At 36.0% G+C, this 24,886-nt stretch overlaps 1 protein-coding gene across 6 annotated transcripts in view; it reads right to left on the bottom strand.

Annotated features, from left to right (window-relative positions):
• Positions 1-24,886, bottom strand: part of LOC114065274 (ankyrin repeat and sterile alpha motif domain-containing protein 1B-like) — a 216,822-nt gene that overhangs the window by 191,544 nt on the left and 392 nt on the right. For 2 of the 6 annotated variants that reach the window (XM_027899037.1, XM_027899038.1), the window contains exon 1: positions 1,930-2,523. In XM_027899037.1, the coding sequence (XP_027754838.1) occupies positions 1,930-2,130 (201 nt within the window). In that variant the 5' untranslated portion in view covers positions 2,131-2,523. Of the gene's footprint in view, positions 1-1,929; positions 2,525-23,110; positions 23,184-24,886 lie in introns of those variants that run through there. The other 4 variants (XM_027899042.1, XM_027899043.1, XM_027899036.1 and 1 more) reach the window with 3 other exon arrangements.

Here is a 24,886-nt window from a genome sequence, read left to right as displayed (position 1 = left end):
ATAGTCAAAGGAATAATACAAAAAGAAATCAGTATTTTTGGATAATTCTTACTTACAATAAAATATGAGAACTATAAAATTGCTGGCACAAACAAAAACTGAAATATGTAACAGCAGGATGAACAGTGGGAAATAAATAAATCAGGAACTATTGGATTATTCCATTCACACTTGTATGTTACTTCAACTAATATTGAGTAATTAAGCATTTTACCTGCAATATATATTTAAAAACAAAGCACTTCAGCAAAGGTCTGAAATGACCAGAAAACACTGGCTAACAGATAGGTATCCAAGCATAACTTACTGTCTCTGATACCTTAAAAGTTTGGTCTCTAAACTGAATAATAACATCTTGTATATAATTTGTGTGTTTACATTAGTACACTAATAAGAGATGTAGGAAAGCCTTATGAATTCCCCGGGAATATGGTTCAGGCCCCTCCAGAGTCAGGGTATGACTGAAAAGCCCTCCAGGGCAGTTTAATTGGCTTCTCTTGTGCTCATAATTTACCTGTGGTAGGTGTACCCCTCTGCATTTGCTGTGCCACCTACAGCCTCTTGTGAACAATTTCCTTCTGTAACCTCTTTAAGACTAAATGATCATCTACTTATGTAACTAATGCTACAACATATATAAGAATATGTAGTTACATTTTGGGAAACTGCAGCATGAAAGACATGTTGGATTTTATTTTTTTCCACGTTGCTGAGCACAGCTTTGTTTCCAAGAATATTTAAAGGTAAAGATTCTAAATGATTTTTAACGAATAAGCAAAATGATCACATGGCAGCCATGTAAAAAACAGGAAGAAACCTCCCCACTATTATAATGTGGAAATGGCAGAGATTTGTGCCTTAATTTTCTGATCAGGAATGGCATATAATGTTGTTTGCAAAATAATTTAAATAGGAAGATTACCACTCATGTGCTGATTTTATAGTCATAATTCATGCTGTTTCACTTCTGTTTCTTATATGCCACGTGCAAGTTACAAAAAGTTGGAAGTCTTGTATACGTGGTTACTAAAAATATCTTTAACAGGTATTTTAAAAGACATTTTAAGGTCTGGTACTTTATAAGAAATGCAGTCAGGAATTTTGGAAGAGGTTGAAGTAATGGGAATACTGAAGCAGGTAGAAAAGTGATTATATAACAGCCCTACAAGCAAGCTTCTCACTTTACTGTCAATATTCATTACAATTGAAAGTTTGTGTATAACAGATCTCTGTTACTTTACACCACATGGTGATACTGTAAATCTTGAAGTACCTAAAATTTCATTTCATTCAAATATTCCTGATAATTGCCTAGAGTTAAAACATGAAAATGGAACAATTATTAGGAATGCATTACTTTTCCTCCCAGGGCATAAGTTTCAACAAGTGAATCTCATAGCCTGATTATCTAAGATGCAAAAATATTTAACTGAGACATTCAGAATCACTTGCATAGAGAGCACACTTCATTAAATAATTTTCTATTATTAAAATACCTCTCAAGGCAAGAATGGCATTGCATGTTATTTAATTATCATTACATGTTAATGTTGAAATAAAAGTAAGAATGGGATGTGCTGCAGAAAGAGGTGATTGCAGCTTTTACATACCATGAAAATCCTGCAATGGATTAAAAGAACTGTGCATTTTTCTTCTTTAATCTGAAGACTTATGAGGGACAGGAAGAACGTTAATATTCAGTTTTTATTTCACCATATTTCAGGCTAGAATATTTTGTAACGTGTACAGTTTGGAAGTTTATACAAGGACAGTTTATATAATAATTCAGCTACATATAGAAAAGTGAAACACCAAACAGATCTCAGTGCAATGCAGAATAGCTCTAAGGTTTTTATGAGCACATAGGAGACAGACAAAAAAGGCAGAGCTACAGTGTATATACACAGCTATGCACAGAAGATTTCTTACCATAAATTGCACATTGTCAAATCCATTAGCCAGCAAGTGGTTTTCATACTGAGGTAGCCCAATATTTTCCAACCATTGTCCCACTGTCTGGACAGGGCATCGGGGTCCTGTAGGAGGGTGAAGAGGGAGGCGTTTAAGCAACGAATAACCATCCACCGGATAATAGCGGTAGTCCTGGGCTGAGAGGTGGCATTGCCACATCGTGTTCCTGGAAAAGTTGGTATCAAACGAGCCCGCCAGCTTGACAGATTAAAAATGTTTCCAGCAAGCAGAAAAGTCAGAAGTAAAACATAGTTTTCAGGGCAGTATATAGCGTAAGATCTGATCGCAGCTCTACATTTCTTAGTTATTAATCTTTACTACAGACCAGTACGTCATACAGTAGGCAGGAAAAAAAAAAAAAAAAAGCATATCAAGCTGTCAGCTAAGCTGTTCTCCGTTATATGTGATTGTTGGAATACTCCACAATGAGCAATGCACTGCCAGCAGCAAGAATTCTTTTTATCAAGTACTCCTACACTCATCAGTATGCAGCTCCATGCTTCTTGCTCCCCCTCGCTCGCTCCCCTTCATTACCCAGCCTAGGCTACACCTCGCATTTTCAATAATAGCCATCAGATAAGGCAGATTTTTTTTGTCTGCAAGCTGTAAGCCTGCTGCTGCTGCTTCCTCCTACACACCCATCCAAGCGTCAATCTTGAATGATGAGAGCAGTCAAAACAAATGCAGAAAATAGCAAGATTCAAAAGCAACCTAGAGCACTTAAATCTGAATAAAATCTTCATACCAGTTATGCTTTACATATCTGTTTGTTGTAGATTTTTACATTTCAGAAGACATTAGGAAATGCAATATATAAACCATAGTCTATGGCATGGTTTACTATGCCTTCCCCTTATCCCTTTTAATTTAGATAGGTAGTGGTCTGCATCTCTGATTGTATAATAGGAAAACCTTTTAATGAATCAATAATGAATACATTTCAGTTTCTCTCCTATAGTACAGCAAAACACATAAATGGCACAACAATTTTAGTCAAAGTAATTAGATTATCTGCATGATTTCTTCAACCATAAAACATTATAAGACACAAGAAAACCTTCATGCCGACATATAATAATTCAACTTGAAAAGGTCACCATTTGAAATGAATAATTAAAGGAATGTTCCTACTAAATAAAATTGCAAATTTATATCCTTTCTTGCAAAAATGTGAATGACAGCAAGCACACATATAAGATCTGCATGATTTCTAGAGAGGATGTATATTTTATCAACTATAACTGAAAAAAAAGATGATGAATTTTAAATGAAAGCAAAGTTAATTTTCTGCAAAAGAAACCAAAAATCTCATGATGTATTTTCTATCTACATTCCATTTTAGAGTTTTTCTCGAAATGGAAAAAAATTTTATTCCTTTGTTCTGAAAAGAATGTGTACTAAACTTTTGCTTGTCACAACAGGATGAAAGGATTTAGCAAAAAAGGCAGAAAACGGGTATATTCAGGATAAAATTCTAAGTGGACCCCTGTTCAGCAGAGCTTAATTTATTAAACACATTAATTATTTTTTTTTTGTTTTTCTTGTCCATTGTGGATCTTGAGGAATGACCACCTCTAAGGAGAAATTTAATTCCAGGCATAAGGAAATTATAGGTATCTGTCAAGGGCATCATTTGGGACTGATGATGGCAGATATAGCAGATAACTGTTTCACAGAAATCCAAACCTACAGTCTGACCACTATGTTATAATACAAAGTCTCTGCAAGTGCCATGCAGAGCATCCATGAGCAATCACAGAACAGATCTGAAATATAGCTGGATATTTAGAAATAACAATATTATAAGAATTTCAACTCCAATCTGATTAGTCCTTGGAATAAAACTGGATGACCTCTCACTCTGCTTGGATTTGTGAAACAACTCATGCAAACTGAAGTCCATAATGTTTTGCAGAACAATTTTAGTTGAGCCATAGAAGGTTTTCCATGAGGTTGGAAAGTTGCCTAAAATAAGTCTGTTATGAGATCTTATGTTACTCCAGATATTACATATTTAATACATTTACCACACAAAGTATTAAAGGTTTACTAGATCTTTAAAAGAAAGTACTGAACACTTATCAGGCACTGGTAAATCTGCAATTGCTGAAGAAACTTTTAGGAGTTTTCTGCTAGCTAAATGTACTTCAAATAAACTAATGGATAATTAATTTCTTCTCAGAAAAAGTAGGTATACCAAATTTGTAGGAGTCTATGTCTCATGGAGATCCAAATGCATTTGTTCACACCTGTCTGGAAATCATCCCTATTTTGCAGAGTTTTTTCTACTGTGAATCAATACCTTTGTATGTAGGGTGTGCCCAGTCAGTAGCAAGGAGAAAGGTAGGCTATGTTGAGTTGATATATAGGGGACTTCCCTTGAATAGGCAAATTTGAGAGCCTTGAAAAGATCTTCAGAGGGCAAATTGAGAAGAAAGTTATCTTAAATAAGATGAGAATTAAATCCTTTCTGAATTTTTCTTAGTTGACTGAGAAATCATAAACTTCTTTGAAAAAAATTCCAGATTTTCTTTCTCTTTCCCCCACAAGCAGAAAAACTGATACTGGAAAGAGATCTAGTGAAGCATAATCCCCTTGAAAGGATTATACATGACTGGTGCCTGTATTTCCTATACATGCATAGACACAAATGTCTCTGCACTGTGTCACCCACTAACAAAAATTTTCTGCTCTCAATAAGGCACAGACAATAATCAGTATATTAGTTTCATGGTCAAACCATTTCTTCCTTACCTTACTATAAACAGCATGGAAGTTATGCTGCCAGTGATGAGAAGTGCTTGGCTCTATGCCTAGTAAAGTGTAGGCAAAATTCAGTTTTTGAGTGGCTCCCCAGACACATTTCCTGATGTAGCTGTTGGTACTGTGTCTAACTATCTCCATGGCTCCAGCACTGGATGATTATAGCACTGCTCGTCCTAGTGCACACTCTCTTCCAACTCTGTCCTTTGCCAGTATAACTAAACATCTGAATGCATCAACACAACGTAAGGTTGCTCAGCAAGGGGAAAGAGAATAAGAAGAAATACAGTCAGCTTGCTGCCTAGTCCTCATCCTTGACTATTGTCCTATTGCAGAAGCATCCTGTTATCTACAAGGCTTTTTTTCGCTCCTTCTTCAGCTCAGGGTTGTAGCAAGGCAAAGGTAAAGAACAGAACAGAACAGAGACAGGAATGTTTGTATTAGGGAACTTGCAGCTCTTTGGATCTCTGGATTTTTATCCAGTTCAGGTGGCTTACCTCAGGGGGGCTGCTTGGACAGTTTTTCTGAGCCAGTGCAATTGGAACGTAGAGCAGAAGCTACTGCTTTGAGACTAAAAGACCATCTCCTAATTTTGCTAGTCTATGACTCAGTGCCAGCCTCACCAGTGTGCTGCTGCAGGAAGTGCCTTCTTTGCCTATTCCTAAAGCTGGTCCTGACATTGAAAAACTGACTGTATGGGACTGTCTTACCTGCTACACATCTACATATTGCTGTGCTTTCCTATGATTTCAAAGGGCATAAATCCCATGATAATCCTTCTGTGATACCACAATCAAAAAAGATGTACCCTTTCCTGCATGGGAAAACTGACATATAAGTCTCTTACAGAGATAGCAGCACTTGGTTCTTCCTTCTCCAAGGCAATAGAAGCAGCACAGCGAAGTGATCTCTGCAAGAAAGATGCCATCTGGTACACTATACAATAATTTCTACAAGACATCTTGTTCCCAAGGGGACTCAGAATATATTTATTTTATTGTGGGGTTTGGAATTGACTGAATCTGTGATATCAGAGAGCACATGATTTCAAATATGTTGTAAGGCATATCTGCTCTAAATGCTAAGCAATTTAAGGTCTCATCAATTTTATTTTCTCTACTGTTAACAATATTCTTCTTTCTTCATTTCTCTTTGTTTTTTGACTGAGGAAAAGAAAGAACTGCAGTGATTATTTCTAGAGAAGGTGCTCCCCCAGTCACTATGAATAGACTATTATAAACAATTCTTTTTTTAGTAGGTAAATACCTGTCAAACATTGCTAAACACTTCTGGTCTTAAGGAATCAAAAACTGGAGAATTTTAGTAGTTACTGACCAAAAATTTCTGAGAATTTTCTGAGATAATATATCACAATATGAAAGAATGATTCATTTAGTAAGCTGGCAGAGAGTTTAGCAGAGCTGGAGAAGAAACTGATGCTAGAGTAAGTACTGTAAACTTTTTTATTATTATTATTAAAGCCTTCAGCCTTATCCAACGCTAAATGGGATATAATTTTTCTCTTTATATTTAGTATTTCAGCCAGATAAAAAAGTTACCTGTCAACACTGCGACAAAACTTGTGCTACAGCAGTTAGCATGACAGGGTGTTTTAGTGAACAAATGAATCTAACAACATGTATTCCTGAGAGGAGATAAGAATAGCTAGGAACAGGATGTTGTATCAGAACAACTGTGCCTAACATCCAGCAGACCGCTATAATTAAATAAAGTTTATTCTGTGAGAAGAAGTGTATGCAGTGTTCTGCTTTATTTTATGTATTTCAGTTATATTATTAGGCTACTCAAAAGGCTTAGATTTTAAATGGTCTTTCTCACAAAACTCTGAAAAACCTGGATGCCTTACATAAAATCCGTAACTTCTGTCAGTAGCCTAGCTCTTTGGATGATGATGGCACTGTGGAAGATCATGTTTGGTAATGATGAATATTTCTCTGAAAGTGCTTTTAGAGACATTATTCATTACATACAGAAACAAAACAAAATCAATAGTAACAGCTTGAATTTAAATAATACTATCTAGTATCTATAATCTAAAGGTTACATTCCATTGCTTATGCGTAGCTCAGAACTCATAAAAATAGCTCTCAGATCACAGCTAATCAAGCTAATGGAACAACCCTTATTGACTAGGAAAATCATCCTCACAGTTCTTTTCTGATTTTTACACCAATATTGATTATAACTCTACGTTACTACTATGTAAGCACAATAGCTGTATCTATAATAACTATAACTACAAAGTCAACAAAGACAATTCATTTTACTTGACAGATTATTTGTCAACAGTGACCTGTACTTTGTGAACCCCACTGGCCTTTCTACAAGTTTGCGTTTCTGACTGTTGATGTATTATTTCCCCAGAAATAGCTCAGTCAAAGCACTCCACTATTTCATAAAAGATATTTTTATTACAGAAACTTCAAAGTTAGAGTATTTTTCATGTTCAGATGATCGCTTTAGCAACTTTAATTTAGTCTCCTTCAGAACCCATCCTGTTCAGTGAACAAGGAACAGATCTTACAGCAAAATTAAAATATCTGTTTTCTAGAGTACAGCCACCGGACTAGGACTCAGGGCAGGTTGTTCCACTCAAGACTGTCATTACTATAGTGCCGAGCAGTATGTATATATATGCTATTTGGTAACAAGATTGCTTGAGATAGTCTTTCCAGATTCTTATCTGGGGGATAATTTCTTTCTAAAGACATCAGGATAATCAAACTATATTTTATATATATAGCATTGTATTAGTCCCAACTTCAGTCAGATTTATATCCTTGGCTTATAGAACAGAAATCTAAGATGCAAGCTACTGAACTGTAAGAGTTAGTTAAGAACAGACAGATGTTTCACTGCAAGACCACAGGTTCATCTGCACTGGATAACAACACAGCTTCATCTAGCTCATCTAACTTCATATAGCTTCATCATTCATCAGCTTCATTCACAGTGGCTACTATTAAATCACTACAGAAGAGCATAAGAATAAGAAAGATGAAGTGATTCTTTCCTAGCATTTTCCCAGTTTCCAGCAATTTGCAGATCAGTGCCTTCCTGAAAGAGAAATAAGTGTCTTTATGCTTAATTGTCCTTTATGGATTTTTCTGACAGTTTGGTGACTGATGTAATATGCTGTGAGAAAGAGGGTTGAAAGGAGAGCTGGATTCATCTTCTATCCTTCCTCTGTCATTCTGTTCCATGGGAAATGGAGAAAACTGAGGGAATGTCTCTTTGCATTCTGAATGCCATCACATGGGTAAGAGATTACGGTAATCTTGTACTGCACTTAGGAAAGATACCATTAAGGTGCAATTAGAATTCAGGTGCTTCCCCCCCCGCCCCTTCATGAGCACTGAAGGAGCTCCTGCTTCTAGAGGCAGTGTTGATATGAATCCCAGTCTCAGCGGATCCCCACTACACTATGACATTATTCTATCTAATGCAAATTCCTTTGGTAGGACAAAGAGCTTTCAGTTGCCTGTCATTTTGTCCAGGAATCATATTCGCATCCAAGGGGTAAATGTGTGCATCCTTACTCTGGCTTCAATGGAAGTTAATAATATTTTCTGAGAAAAGGAGTTACTGTCTCAGAGCAATTTCTGTGCTTGTCTCGGGACGTTTTACAGGATAATAGTAACACTACACTCACCACCTATGAGTAATCATTTTCCCTATTTTTGTCTAACAAGAAAAAAGAAAAACTCTTGAAAATTTACATGACACCATGACCAATCATAATATTTTGTTTAATTCAGTAAAGATTTTAGACCACTGTTAAAAACTAGAACACTGAGTGTATAAATATACATAGAATGTGTATTACATAGTTTTGATAAAAATACTAAGCAAGCTCAACTCTCTATATTATAATTCCTGGCACCATAAACCCAAATTTACGTAATTTCAAATTTGAGCAAATATTTTTACAGCTCTGTGCTGAGCAACACTGGGCTAGCAAACAAGCAGAATTGGGTAACAGAACTGGGTAACAGATCTATTCAAATAAATTACTCAAAATAGAGAAGAGATATCTCAAGAAGTTAAATAAAGCTGATAAAAAATTGTTAACCTAATTTCATAGATTTGGTAACTGCTGCAGAGTCCTGTGGAGACCTGTGGAAAGGAGACGCCAGTACTGACAGTATCCTTGAAATTCTGAATCTTGAAAGTATACATGATGGAAGGTTAAATATTTCTCTTTGGGTTATTTTATAAATCAGATTCAACCTCACACAGTGGGACACTGTTTTCTTTTGTCTAGTTGGGTTCAGAGGCTCCCCTGTACCCGATGCACCAGATTTTAGACTGAACTCCTCAGGTGGTCAGAGAATTCCCTTCTCTCCTCTCTGTTCCTTCTTGATTCATTTTATAATTCATTTTCTATGCTCCCTACTTATCTCACTTCTACTTATTCTCCTTGTAAAGTATGAATATTTGCTCTTTTGTCATCCTTCACCTCCAGCTACAACAATCTGTTGCTTTCTTTTGCACCTGCCTTTTCCCTTTTCCTTAATTTTTAATCCCACTTCCCCTTTCAAATCCTTTAAAGCAGGTAAAAAAATGTTCATTTAAAGATGAAATTACTTATCTGAGATTAAATTACCCCCTGAGATTTCTTTAGAGTTGAGACTACGTTGGATTAGGTATTTGAGGTATAGATTAGATACAGCACAACAACTGCTACATGCATTAGTTCTTCAACATTAACCAGCAGCTAATGGCAAAGTTGATACTCTAAAACTTCACTGGAGAAAGTGTGTTTAAATGGAAGGAAAAGTAACTTGAAGCTCTTTACTAAAAACCTGTCTGAACTACCCTTCATGTATTTCTTCTCTAGAACACTCAAAATTCTAGAAAATAATGATATATAAATCAGACACAACCATATTTCACTGATATGATACAACAGAATTATTATAATGAACAAAAAACAGAGGCATCAGTGCTATGAGGGTACAGTGGGCCTTGATGCCCATGCCTAGCATCTCCCCAAGCCTCCCTCACCCTGCCCACAGCCCAGGACCTCATTTCAGGTAAGTCTGGGACCATCGGTTACTGCCCCAGCAATGCCAAGCAGTGCCAGTCTCTGGCCGTGATTCTGGTCCTAACCACAAGATGGATGTAGGTAGTTTTTCTCCTGGATGGATCCCTCAGACATAAATTGTGCCTTTTTTCCAGCCCCATCTTTAGCTCTGCCTCTTGCATGGACTACAAAGCCATGTTACAGTGCTCTCACCATTTCTATCTCTAACCCAGTCTCCTTTTGTTCCTGGCTGGGCTCCCTCAATGGACCCTGGACCAAGTCATCTCTCAGAGGCCTGTCTGGGGTGGTCAGTGAAGTGTGTTACCAGCACCTGGCTCTGCCCACTGGGGCTGTGGGTGAGGGCACAGCTCCCGGCCTTTAGGGAACAACCATCCCTCTCTGCTCACAGACAAGAAGTCAGGTTCTCAACAGGAACTTACTATATTACACAAAAACCCTATAACCACCTTCTGTAATATTTATCCCCTGCTAACACAGGCTCTGCAGCACCAAAAGAAAACTGCAGCATCTTTCAATGAATAATAAAGATGTTACTTGAGTGGGTGTCATGCTGGCACAGCCTTGGCAACTCACTGGACTGTTTGCATATGGATGAGATTATGTAAACCCTGTTCATCCTGTCTGTGAGCTCCCTCATGCCGACGGTTCTATTCTCACTCTCCCACCTCTGGAGCCCAGTATCTTGTTTCAGGAATTTGTGTTGATGCTTACAGAAGTGCAAATACCTCTTACGGCATTGTACTTAGTCCTGCATGGCTTTTTGTTTTAGAAATTGGAATGAAAAAAATGCAACTTTCTAGTCAAGTTTCATAAACTGTACTCCAGGAATCATTCCTTCATTTGCCAAGACTAATGGAGCTCAGCAAGAGCTCAAGTGGTCATCCTACAGGTACAGATTAGTTGAAAATATACTCTCATCAGACTGGTTCCGCTAATGTTTTCTATACTACAAAGCAGATTAAAACTTGAGTTGGTTTAATAGGCAAACGCAACACCTACAGTTATTCTCTTATACTCTGGTCTAGAGCTGTCTACATTCTTTGCTATTCGTAGTTCAAAAACTTTCATAAATATGGATTTCTTTCTTGCATAAATCTGAAAAGAATGGTTGGTCTCTATATAAATGCCACATTCATACAGAAGTAGGGGATTTGTATACTGACTAGATAATATATTTGGAATTATGCTCTATAAAACATTTCAAATAGCCTACCACAGAACAGAAGTAGCACTAAGTAACTGAGATGGGCCATCATATCCTGTAAACAGAAAAGCAGTCAAACAGCAGAGTTCATAAGAAATATTTATCTAAACACATGTGCGAAGTCATGAATAATAAATACCCTATAGAAATAGATTCCAGAAAATCTCACCATTTTAAACTAAATGCTATTATTAGCATTTAATGGAAATGCATATTAGCAATCAATAATTTAACCTCAACCATCTCAGAATTGTAATATAGCAATAACCTAAAATAAAGGGCTAAGGGCAGTAATGGATAAAAGTAGAAAAGCAGTTTTGTGAAGTTCCTGGTATCATAAATTGTGATGTAGAGGTGGTAAGTAGTAAACAGCAAGTAATTTTTGAAGGATGTGAAGGCATTCAAACACACTATCTTCCTGAAAACAGGGAAATGAAACAACAAGATACTGATCCTAGCGTTACAATCATGAATGCAGGTTAACTGTCTGGGTTAAAAAGCAAATGGATTCACTTTAATAAGTTCAATATTCTGAATTACTTCATTTTCTGTAGGTGGAATTAAAACTAGAAACAATTTGGCATGCTATAAATTCTATAACAAGCCAAAGATTTTTCAACTAGCATGTGATGTTCTTGTGATTACTAGAAATGTGAGCTTCCAAGGATCCATATCTCTTTAAATCTAAGGACTACTAGAAGGAGACACGAGTGAATTAGCCGAACTTTCAAGAAACGGTTATTAATTCAGTTTTAGTAGACTTAGATCTCTATATAATTCATGAAAGATAAACTTCATCACAGTCTCACTTGCCATAACATCTCTAATCCTAACATATCTGTAAGATTAACATCCCTATCATCTCGTATAAACCACCACCAGAGACACCGTACAAAGTTTTAGAGATTTGCCCTTAGCAACCACATATGAAAATAATAAAGTGATTAATAAGGGAAAATCTGTAAAATCTATTTTAGAAATTAGGAATATTGTGTTGCCTTTAAAGTATTTCCTGGCCACAGGTTGTGAAAGCCTAATTTTTCATCAGACACTTTTAACTCCACTGATGTGCTAATTCCTATTCTACATACATTTTTCAACCTTATATTGAATTTGATTCTGCTTTAGAAATAAATGCTGTTCAATTTAGTCAAATAAGTTGAATAAAATATTAATATACATGTGTGTAAATGGCTACATAGTTGCAAGGTTTGGATTAAACAGCAAGGAAAAAGCTGAACCTAAGCATACAGCTTCTAAAACTTTTAAGTAATCTGATGATTCTTTTCACATCATTTACCATGGCTTGAAAAAAGTATCAGCCTCTAGAACTACAGTAGGATGATTATGAGAGCATTACAGAATGAGGGCACCATTGGCTTGTTACTTTTTAGACACACCAACAAACACTCTGGCATTAACTTTGTGAAATCCAGCTTAACTGTCCTTGTGGAAATGACAAAGAATGTTAGTACTCCTCCTGAACTGTTGTGGTTCAGTGGAGAAACAGCCAAGACCTCAGTCTTACTAGAAATAACTTTGAAAATGTTTTAATCAATATTTTTTTCAAGTTCTGAAATCTGCAATCTACTTTTGTTGATCCTTTGATCTCCTTTCTAGACGGGCAAAGCTCAGCAATGTATTCAACCTCATGGTGCAAAAAGATACATTCTATACAGCTCAGTGACTTCAGGAGACTGTCCTCCGACAGAGGAGCAAATTGACCATAAAGATCAGATAGCAGCATTAACATTATCATCCTCAGAAATGTTTTCAAATCCACTTTAGAGTTAGGGACCCATTTACTACCAATAGAACCCAGGAAATAATGTGAGTAATATTTTTAAGCAACTTTGACAACCAGTAATTTGAGATCTAACCTTATTTGCATTTATCAGTGTGATTCCACAAGGTTAGGCCATAGGCAGGTATATCCAAACTTTTAAAGTGAGAGTAAGTGTTATTCAGCTAATTTTGATTTTCTGTAAAGAAAGATATACAATTCTTCTAAACACTATACGCAAACATGCATAAACATCATGCTACTTAATTCTTCATTTTACTATTATTTGTCAATATATTCTGAGTTTCATGCCTGTGGAAGTCAATGAAAATCTGATTTTCTGAGTTTTGCATTCTGTGTGTTCATATCATTCTGCACTCTGTTTCAAAACAGATAATATGGGTTTATATGAATATAGTACAGGTCTATATCATGACCCATTTACTTACTAACATACATGTCTTCTTTTTAACTCAGTATCTCTCAAATTTCTCTAAAGAGAAATTATTTAATGGGAGAGTATTTTAAAAAAACTGAAACGAGGCTTTAGAAACAGTGGTAAGTACACTATTTGAATTTTCATAGACTTGAGTAGTATATTCAAACTGTGCATAAATTGTTCATGTCTGTGGTCATAAAGACTTCTGTTTTAACCATATTTATCAGTAGAATGTAAGGATCAGATATTAGATTAATAACAAAATAACAGAAGAGATGGTAGGGATTCAGTACACATTACTCGTCTTTCTGAGAATAAGTATTTCTAGAAATTAGAAAACAAATACCTTTAGATCTGACAGAATTTTTGCTATTTTCCAAGGAAGAATACATCATTTGTATTCTAGGGGGATAAAAAAAAAAGAAGTTCGGTTTCTTAGAAATAACAGTACAGAAGACCAGACTGCCAAAGTTTTTACTTTCTAAGACGGAAAGAATATCAGCATTGGAATGGGGTCTGAATCTTCTATGCTTTTTCGCTAAAACATTATATCTGATGTGGGAAAATACCTCGGAAAACTCTCAGGGTATTAAGTCAGTCAAAATTACATATCAATCCTCCAATCAGAAGAGAGTTTGCAGAAGACTCCTTTGTTCAAGCAGTGCTATTGCAGAGTATCTAAATTTGGCATGACCAGGTCTGATGGCCACAAGTAGACTAGAACCTAAACTGACAAGAACTGGGCTATACATTTACTCTGATGTATGTCAATACTTATGATATCACAGCTCCATTTTCTTAAGTTTTTTTGTTTGCTATCAATCTTCTCTATTTCTTCTAGAAGACAAATGCCAGAAATCATTTATTCAACTCTGTGAATATAATGACAGTTGCTTTGCAACAGTTTTGGAAAAAGAAGCCTAATACTGAAGAGAAAAAGCAAAAAGAAAGCATGGACAGACACAGAAGGTTTATGGTGACAGGCACTTAGAGTGGAAATGTGAAAGGCAAATGTATGGGAGTTAAAGACTACATGGATAAATATGACCTGATGACTTATATTTTTATTGTATTTTCTGCTTAGCCTCTAATTCCTTTGTAGTAGGCTGTTTTAAGCACACCTCTGATTAATTGGTATATGGAGAGCATATAGCTGAATATTACATTTACGACACTACAGGGTAAAATTGCCAATATAATAGGAATATATGAATAACAGAAAATAAAACAAATGCCTGAAGCTTTTTGCATCCAACTCCCATTGCATTTATTATAACACATAGCTAAAAGCTCCACAATTTCCTGTAGTTTGCCCAGTTGTCTATAAGGTTTGTTTTGCGATTCAATGGGTCATTAAAACAGATGCATCTTTATCTCTTGTTTAGGTTTTATAATGTAGGAGTCAAGAAAACAACAACCCAATTATATGTGATATTTTCTGTAGAATTTATATGATCTTTAGGTAAGTTCAGTGGCATGTAATACACTAGGACTTATCATGTTCTCAGTAAACAGATGCCAAAAATATTTCTTCCTTAAATTTTACAGCTATATGGCTTCTGTTCTCCGCTATTTTATAGTCTAGATGATTACATATACTTAAATTACCACTCAAATATTTTGAAAAGTAGAAAATAGTAATAGAAATATGAAGACTGGTATGAATAATGCATGGATAGAAATATCTGTGTGAAAGCACCAGAAGAAACAATGCCTCGAAGAATTAAAAGTATGGTCTGTACTGATAACCAAGGACATCGCTGCCAGTGGTAAAACACTAGGGAACATGCTTCTGTCAGGACGAGGAGGAGTGTGCTCTGATAAAACAACAGCTCAGACAATCTATCAGCAGAAGACCCTATGCTACAGCAACAACATTCCAGCACACTGCATGTAATATTCATCTTCCTCTTACTCCAAAAGGATGACCTAAAAATATCTGCGAGAAGAAAGCAAAACCGATAAGCGTCACTGAAAATTTTGGGCCAAAAGGACCGCACCATAGCAACTGTTGATTCCTAAAGATCTACAAAAAACTAGTTTACTTTTTATAATCAAAAGGAACCCAACAAATACAATAGGAATGCATTAGTGAGCCTACCACAACACACATAAGTGACCATGGACAGGCACCTTGGCCAGGCACACACAAACACCCTGGTGTTTTTGGGTCCCAAGGGTGAGAGAGTCTATAAGAGAATGGGTGACTGAAACCAGTTTTGCCTAAAAGAAGAAAAATTTCACCTTCCATAACATCTTATATTGATTTCATTTACACAAATTTCCCCCAGCTGTTCTACCACTGCAACTTAAAATTCCACCTTCACTTTCTAGTTATTAATAAGACACAAGGAAGTGTAGAATCAAACCCAAATGTGTGGCTCTCTTCCTAAAACGCAGTCCTATAATTGATGGTAAAGAGTTCAAAGACTTGCATCTTAAAAACTTCAGACTGCATCTGCATTTCCTGTTGAGGAGGCTTTAAACAGCCCTGGGAGCAGTGGTCAGCTACTGAAGCAGTTTCCTCTATTTGGGTTCCTCTTCTATCAGCTACAGACTCATGTTCCTTCTGCCTTTCACTTTTTTTTTTTTGATGCTATAGATATTTTGGTCTTTTTGCACAGCATATCAGCTTCAATGGAAAGGTAGAAGTTGGGAGGGAAGCAACATTATCCTTTTTTTATAGTATGGTGTTGTGGTTGGCTACTGCAAAATTATAGAGTTGTGTTCAAAATGGTAAGTTTAAGATGTCTCCCACTTTGCGAGAAGGTGCATGGCTCATTTTATTCTATTAATAATTCTATTTATGAAATTCATTTTCTTGATGCTGTTAATCACACAGATTTAAAAAGGAAAAGATAAATGCTGCAAAACAGGGACTAAATTGCAATAAAAATATATAATTTCAAGTATATAACTTACCACTGTGAAATCTGCCTTATGCCAACATGCCTACACATATCCAATTAAAATTCTGCCTTAATTAAGTACTTATATTTTATCTGTTTTCAGCCCTTGGAGGAGGGAGGATATTAACAGCTTTGGAGGAAGACCACTTTGCCAAAACTGCAACCATATGGCAGCAAATAGAAAAGGGCCAACCTAACAAGGCTTCATTTTTCAAGAAAGTTTGATGACTTCTGAGTGAGATTTTAGCTTTTATAGGCAGAACCACACTAGGGATGATGAAGGCTTCATGTCTGAGTAGTGACAGTGGAACAGATGGAATAAAGAGAGGAAACCAAGCCATGTAGCTTCAGGTAGTCAAAGGTTTAACCAATTTAAATTATATTACAGCTATAAAGGGCACAGCTCGAGCCCTTATTCCTCTCACTCAGCTTTCCCCCCTGTGGCCCCACCTGATTCCATCTTTCCCTAGGCTGCTGAAGTCATGTCTACTTTATGGTCCTAACCTTTGTGCTCAAACTCACGCCCCTTGCAAACCTGAAGAGTATGATTTCTTACAATTTTCCCCATGCTGTAAAGAAGAAATCATCAATAATAGCCTTGGTCATAATAGTAGAGAAAGAAAAATAAACAAAGAAAATAACTTTTGTATGATGATTGTCTGTAACTTGCATCCTGATATGAAAGGTGTGAGGAAGCACACTACAAAATGTATTCTAATACAGTGCTCTGTGACCTGTTGTCAATCTCTGACATTAAATATGTACTACATGAAATAGAAACATAAATATATAGTGGGCACATTAAGAAGCAATCGGGTCTTGTTTGTGGAAGACACTGACATAAAGTAGAGCTGTAGGGTTTATTTTAAATATAGCACACACCACTGCAGTTCTGCTTTCAAGTGAGATATGGCTCATGTGCAGTCAACTCAGGCTGCAGCGTTCCAAAGTCCTTCTTGTTTCAAAGTTGCGCTACAAAAGCCAACTCATGGGTCTCTCTGAAGTTGCAGACATGCAAATACATACTGATAAAGGAAATATTCTGAAAGATGTGCTAGCTTCCTTGAAAATGATTTTCTTAAAATATAGAATAGAATAGGATCAAGTGGGTTGGAAAAGACCTCTGAGATAAACTCCAACCCTTGATCTAGCACTGCTGTGGTTATCAGAACACGGCACTAAGGGACACATCCAGTCTCATCTTAAAAAACTCCAGGAACAGCGAATCCACCACCTCCCTGGGCAGCCCATTCCAGTGTCTGATTACTCTCTCTGTAAAAAATTTCTTCCTAATATCCAACCTAAACTTTTCCCTGCACAGCTTAAGATTGTGCCCTCTTGTCCTACTGCTGGTTGCCTGGAAGAAGAGACCAACCCCAACCTGCCTAAAACCTCTTTTCAGGTAGTTGTAGAGAGTGATGAGGTCACCCCTGAGTTTCCTCTTCTCCAGGCTAAACAATCCAGCTCCCTCAGCCTCTCCTCACAGGGCCTGTGCTCCAGTCCCTTCATCAGCCTCGTTGCTCTTCTTGAGGTAATTTTGTTGCATACACCTCTTCCAGGAATAAGCAGCATTAATCTTTACACGTCACTCACTCAGGTAGCATCAGTGAACAAAGTCTGGAACCTTGATATTGATATTAGATGTAGATGCTGCACATGATGCTAGGATTACCTCCAAGTAGAGGAAAAATCACTGTTCTCACAAAAGGGCAACAAAAGAGCTTTAGTAAAATACAAACTTGCTAAATACAAAAAGAATTTTTCTTAAATCAGGTGTAAGAAAAAGGCTTGTCAGTATATTACATTTTATACTAAAATTGTAGATCAAGAAATGGAAGATAATTCCATAAACTCTACCCTGTATGCCTCTTGGTGGAACGATGAGGGCACTTGAGGATAGGTACATGCTCAGCTGACCAAAGAAATCCTGACTACAGTGCACTTGTATACACACAGCAACTGGTTAGTGCATTTATGGATAGCAACCAAAAAAGACTTCACGCTTAGTAGAATTATAAAATTGTAAATCACTCTCCATATACTGGAACATATTTGACAGAAGTGGCTCTCTCAAAAGCCCAGCACAATCCTAACACGATTGTAGATTATTTTGATGTGGAATGACCTTCAACAATTATTTCCTTAGTCATTATTTTAATTGCTCTGATTTGAAACAATTTAATAATGATGATGATATGATATCCATAACCCATGTTAATTTTTTTCTAAAGTAGAATATTTTTTGATTATTCCCTTTCAAGTGATTTGCAAATATAAGTGAACTCTGAATCACAAACCTCTGAACAGCTACCAAGCTCCGACACAGAAATACTGCTACGCACGTCTTGAAACACTTCTGATTATCGAAAAAAAATGGTAGTCAAAGAAAATATGAAATTGTAGTACATCTTCTTTTTAGTTTACCTTGTAGACAGGTTTTTTCTAAATCATATTATTACTGTAGTCACAGCATCATTACAAAATAAGACGCAAAGGGATTTAAAACAGTGAACACTTCCATTCAGACTCAGGCCAAGGGCAGTTATCCCTCAACCATTATTTTTTTTCATTCTGGCAAGTACTCAAGAGTCTTCAAGATGTTGTTGAATGTAACTGAGGTTATAATCTCCCTAATAATCTATTTGGATGCTTCGCTACATCACCTTCATAATTTTGTCCTGGGTATATGAGGGGAAGCTGCATTTTAGATAGGACAGCTACATCTGAGGAGTTCCTCTATGGCACTTCCAGTGCCATTCGCCGTGTTTCAGGCATTTAGAGATGATAAACAATAACAAAAAAGTGCCTGCTTATCTAACTCAGTATTAGTGGTTCAGATGTACTCAATGCAGTCCTACACTCCTGAAGTCTGAATTCAGCCATTACGAGTAAGATTCGTCTATCTGACCTGCCATCATTTACATCACGATCATGCTTTCTTAATTAATTTACAAAAAAACCATGAGACAATGTCAAAACCTTAACTAAAGTCCAAATACTGGACATCAACTGTTTTTTTTCTTATCTAAGAAATCTGACAGCTGCTCCTAGAATGGAATTAGATTGCTTTAATATGTTTGCACTTGGCAAATCCATGTTGCCTCTTATTTCTTTGCTATTTTCTAGCTACTTTAAGTAGTTCATATGTTCACTGACTTTTCTGTGAATTAAAAATAATTCCCCACATTCTCCTTCCTTTCCTCTTTTAAAGATAAGTTCAATGTCATTGATGTTTAGTCTTTTGGTACCTGACACCATCCTCCAAGAATATGGTTGAAAAGCCCAGAGATTTCTCTTTAACTTGCACCCTAGAGACTTTTAAAAAATAAATTCTCTGAATTTATTGACATTTACCTTTTTGAGCCTTTTTTTTCTTAGGCAGTAATATAATTTCTTTCCCAATAAATGTCTGTGGTAACTAAAATCTCCCATTACTATCATGTCCAATGTCTTTGGATAAGTATCAAGAACAACCCTGTTCTTTTCTGCTTCCCTGGACACCAACAGAAATTTAAAAGCTTGAACTAGTCCCATTTCTGAGTTCATAAAGAAATCTATATTTTTGAAATACAAGCCCAAATCTCTCTTCTTCCCTTCTTCTATATGACTGTCCTATTAGTATAATAAATATGATAAATTCCTCACAATGTCAATTTTGTTGTAATATCCAATTAATTGTTGTCTAGTCCTCATTAATTCTTCAGTTAATTCTTCTCTGTTCCTCTTTATTCTACCATTAGCATACAAACAACTAAGATACCTGGCAAACTGATCCAAGTCTCTCTGTCAAGTCGCTTTTCTAATCTTTTAAATAATCCTATCTTTCCCAGGGATGAAATCTATGTCCAAGTTGCATTACTTGAGATTATGATTTTTTTTCTTGACAAATGGTTGTTGTTTTAAAATTCTCTTCTCTCAGAAGAGAGAATAGTTTTATTTAGGTTATATCTGACTGATGCTTGTGAGAGGAGAGAAAACAATATCTTGAATATTCAACCTCTTTATTCATTGCCACAGAGTCTGATAAGCACTTTTGATTTGCTTGGGGTAATTTTTGGTAGTACCATTAGTATATACTAAAGATTGCTGGAATCCTTTGCAACTTGGCAAAATTTGACTCTTGTGAAGCAACAAATCAGCCATAATTTAAGTGCCAAGTGTCACAGATGTTTCCACATTAGCTTGAGAAGAAGATCATTAGCCAGCAACATTTTTCATTTCCTCTATTACCAAGAGGCTCTGTATTCCTTGGGCCAGTGTTTGGGAGTTTTTGTCTGTTGTTGTTGAGATTGGTTCTTACTTGTTTCCTTGTCAGCACTCTTTCTTTTGACTTCAGTGTTAAGTTATTAAGATGTTAAATGCTACGTGCCCTCAGAGGACATCAACACCCAGCTTTCTCTCTGTAGTTTTAAGTTTGTTCCATCAGTACCTGTACTGCTACCAACTGAAAGCTCTGCTTTAATTTCTTTGTTTCTGAATGCATGCTGTGGTCCTCATGATCATACTCAGTAAGTTTTGGATCTCTCCTTTCAGTGCTCCTCTAATTGCTTCTTAAGAGATTTCCCTGGAGATCTAAGGGCAGTCTTTCCACATGTCACCAGTAGGAAAATATAGGCCAAAGATCTGGCAGAATCATTCAAGAATTTCATCACAAGATGTCATCATTGATTAATTTTAAATATAGCTATTGAATTATGAACATATGACATATTTCCTCTCAAATATTTTTTACTGAGAATGAGATATTATGCACAAGAAGTTCTTAATTTTTGTGTTTGAATAATATATACACTTTTATATACTTTTGTTTTAACTAACAGTTAATTTAAAAACTGAAGTATAAGATGAAGTACATGATTAATACTAAAATGAAGGATTCCATATGAAGCTACATCTGCTCTTCAGTAGTATCAGAAATTTTGCTATTTGCTAAAAGGTTATTAGACAAGTGAAGTTTTCTGAACACAGCATTAATATAGATGCTTTCAGTTCAACACTAGAAGATACTGATTTATACACTGAACATTAAAAACATTATTTTTAAGCTTTAGTGGATAAGCTTTTTATATATGTATTCAAACAAAACTAACAAAACTCATATTTATACATAAACTGATAAATTATTTCAAAATTATATTATGTGATACCATACTACTTATTTTTTTTAGTCCTAAGCATAGGCCAGCTCTTTACCTTTGGCTGTGTTATGCTTAATACAGAGCCAAGAAGGAGAAGAGAGAAGGTGAATGAAAATTTCAGTGGTTAAAGCCAGGTCCAGAGTACTACAACACTTAGGCAGATAAAAGCTTAAGTAAAGCACAGAAGAATGCTAGCATCTGTTAGTAATTAGACAGGGGCTAAGGCAACATTGAAGGACCTGAGACGCTTCTTGCCAATGAACTAGAGGAGCTAACAGAAGAAGCACACGCTAATAAAAGCTGTTTAGCTGCAGAACATTTCAAAGCAGCCCCCTAATTGGGGCCAAAGACCTAACAAAAAATCACTTAGATTGTATTATCAGTAAGAAAAACCTGTATATTGCCTTGTGGTAGTTAATAGGAGGTAATTAACAGAAGGTAAAATCTAAAGTCAAGTATTGCTGAGCAGACATTGTAGGTACAGAATATCCCTCTGCAGCTTGGGTCACCTGGCCTGGCTGTGTCCCCTCCCAGGATCTTGCCCACCCCCAGCCTACTGGGGAGGGGGGAATGTCGGAGAGGCAGCCTTGGTGCTGTGCAAGCACTGCTCAGCAGTAGCCAAACACTGGGATGTTGTAAAGGTGAACACTTCTCTAGCTACCACAGTGAAGCACAGCACTGTGAGGGCTGCTATGCAAAAACGAATTCCATCTTGAATTCCAATACAACTACCATGATAAAATATAATAACCAGCAAATCCTGAATGACTTATAATATCTTCAGAAATTATTAACTATCTCCTAAGATAGAGTTTGTCTATGAATAATTCTACTTTCCAAAACTGCAGTTTCAGAAAGAAAGAAAGAACAGACTGCCAGTATGTGTCTAGCACTTTTTCATTATATTGCCCTTTATTATTTTTAGGAAAAAAAATAATCTAAATCTGCTTGTTTTATCCACAATTATATTTGTATCCAAATCAGTGTTCTCTTTTTCCTAGAGTCCCTTTTCACTGTAGAAGTGAAAATAGCTGTGTCAATTCTATTTAATTGTTCCATGAAATGGACAGTTGTTAAAATATATTCTTTTTCAAATTTTAAGTGATAAGGTATACATAACATCCTGCCCAATACATAAACCCAATGCAATTTTTAGCAAGGATGTACCAGTACAGGTGAGTCAACATTGCTCTGCCACAGTACTAAATTATTCAGACATTCAAGTAAGTTTTCTTTCTGTGAGTTAGGGAGAAGACATCGTAAAATGATTTCAAATTCTTATCAGCACAGTTGTACAGGTTTATGCTGACAAACCAACAGGCTAGGCATGACTTAGAGTTCTCAGAATCCACCACGGTAGGAAACATTTGCAAATTTTCTCATTGTTGCTAACACCATTCACTGGCTGTCAGCAACATTTTCAGCCCTGTGCCAAATATTTCTTCAAAGCAGCATTAGATAATAAAATGTTTTTAAAAGTGTCAGCAGTTACTGGATTATATATACTCAGGGTTCCATCACTCCAAACAAAACCTCAGCTGAAAAAGATTGTAAAATATCCCCCTAGAAGAAAGGCTTCAGTACAAAGACATTAGTGTTTTTTCTGGTAAGATTTCAAAACAACATTAATAACTCAAACATGCTATTTAAAGCAGCAGCTCCAGGATACTGGGCCTAATGCATCTCTAATATTAAACAACATTGAGTCTGTTTATGGTTATTCAAAATACCTAAAAATTATTTCAACACAGTGGGTTACTTAGCAATGTCTTATCCACAGTTTCACTATAGACAATTAAACCAAAATTAAACACTAGTTGGTAGTTTTTCCTTACTTGTAGCGTGATCACTCATCTCCCCCAGTCCAGTATTAATTCCAGCATCTATTGAACTCATGATTTTATCAATCTACAAAAGAGAGAACAGTGAAAACAACTGATGGATCCCATCTTCATTATTTTATTTTAGTTTTCATGCATAAATTTATGGCATTGTTACTCTCATTCAGAAAACAATAACCAAAATTACAAAAAGCAAAAATCAAAGGTAGAAAATTAATTTCTCCACTTTGATTTTTATTTTGCAATATTTTTATGCTAGCAAAAGCTTAAGCTTGGGACTACTATTTCTTTTTCTACAGTAGAGTTCCTTTTATACCAATGGCATCAGGTATTATTACTAGTGGTCTATTTAAGCAGTAATATTGAACAAAAATATTTTTTGTGTGCTCTTAAGTATTAAAACAACTGTTCAATTAAGATGTCCAGAGAATTTCCTAGCTCCCTTTTTTCCATCTGCCTCAAGGCTACCGAGTAGGTATGATACATTGCTGTGTTTCCACAAATTGAAAAATTATCTTCTCTGTGAAACTACACTGCACTGATCCCAAAACTTATTTGCATGTTTCTAAAGCACATTGAACTTATCATGTCAAAACCATTATACCTATTTTATTTTCTGTAAGAACAGGACAAAACAAAAAGTGAATCAAAAGGATGGTGTGGACTAAGAAGGCAGACACAGAGAAGCACATTTTACTAAGCTTAATATTAGGACTAGTAGAAAGGGTATGTATTAGTCACTAGTGACAGAAGAAAATCTGGGACTTATGACAGAATCTGCAGATTGGGAATTCATACATTTTTTTAATCTTAAGAACAATCAAACCTTGATGACCCCCCAGAAAGGCAAACTTGGAACTGACTCTAGTTGGGATTTTATAATAATTTTATAATAATGTAACCAAGTTATAAAGACTGAAACCTGATCCTTAGTACATTTCCACTCTCTCCTTTAAAACAGAAACTTCCTTTAGATGCCCTATCAAATTGGACATCTAGATGAGCTGAAAACCTTTTTCTAGAAAAATAACCCATCAACCTCTGGGTTCTTTCTGAATAAAAAAGCACTCCGGAGATAGATAATTTTCCCCTTTGTAGTCATTTTAAAGAGAAATGCTCACTTCTCTGTAGGAGCAAGAGCTAAACCTTTCACCCTCTTAATTTACCCCAATGAGATGGGAACTTCTGCGTTTATGAAGAACCTTTTACATTCTTGAAATTCAGCACAGGAGAAAAAAAGCTAAACATAAGGTGCCTAAGAATTATTTTAAATTGAGTTCTAAACCTAAAATAAAGTCTCTTAAATGAGCATTACAACCATGTGCATTACAAATTTAGTGTGGACATTTCTGTTGATACTCCTGAATTTATTGCAGCTGTAAGTGTATACACAAGACAGGTATGTGCCAAGCATTTTGTACACAGGCTACATACCAGTTAGAGGATATGATGCATAGGGAGGGTTTGTAGAATGCAACTCTCTATTCTTGCCATTTTTTCCTCTCTCTTGCTGGCAGACACTGCCATGGTGGGAAATAATTAGCAAATACGTAAATCATAGGTATAGTTACAAAGGATTTTACCAATTTTATTAGTGTCAGTGGTGAGGGCTTTAGCAGACAATCATTTCAATGCCACAACAAATTGCAGAATTACTTCTGGTTAACTTCATTCACTACGGAAACAATAGACTTTATTGAGTGGGCAGCATTGGAACAGAAATGCTTTACATTTTGTGCCAGCTGTTGAACTACCCTGCATTACACTGTG

Source organism: Empidonax traillii, unplaced genomic scaffold (assembly GCF_003031625.1).
Source record: "Empidonax traillii isolate 1590-97213 ecotype Southwest subspecies unplaced genomic scaffold, ASM303162v1 scaffold634:size670481, whole genome shotgun sequence".
NCBI classification, from domain to species: Eukaryota; Metazoa; Chordata; class Aves; order Passeriformes; family Tyrannidae; genus Empidonax; species Empidonax traillii.
This window is presented reverse-complemented; position numbering and strand designations above follow the sequence as displayed.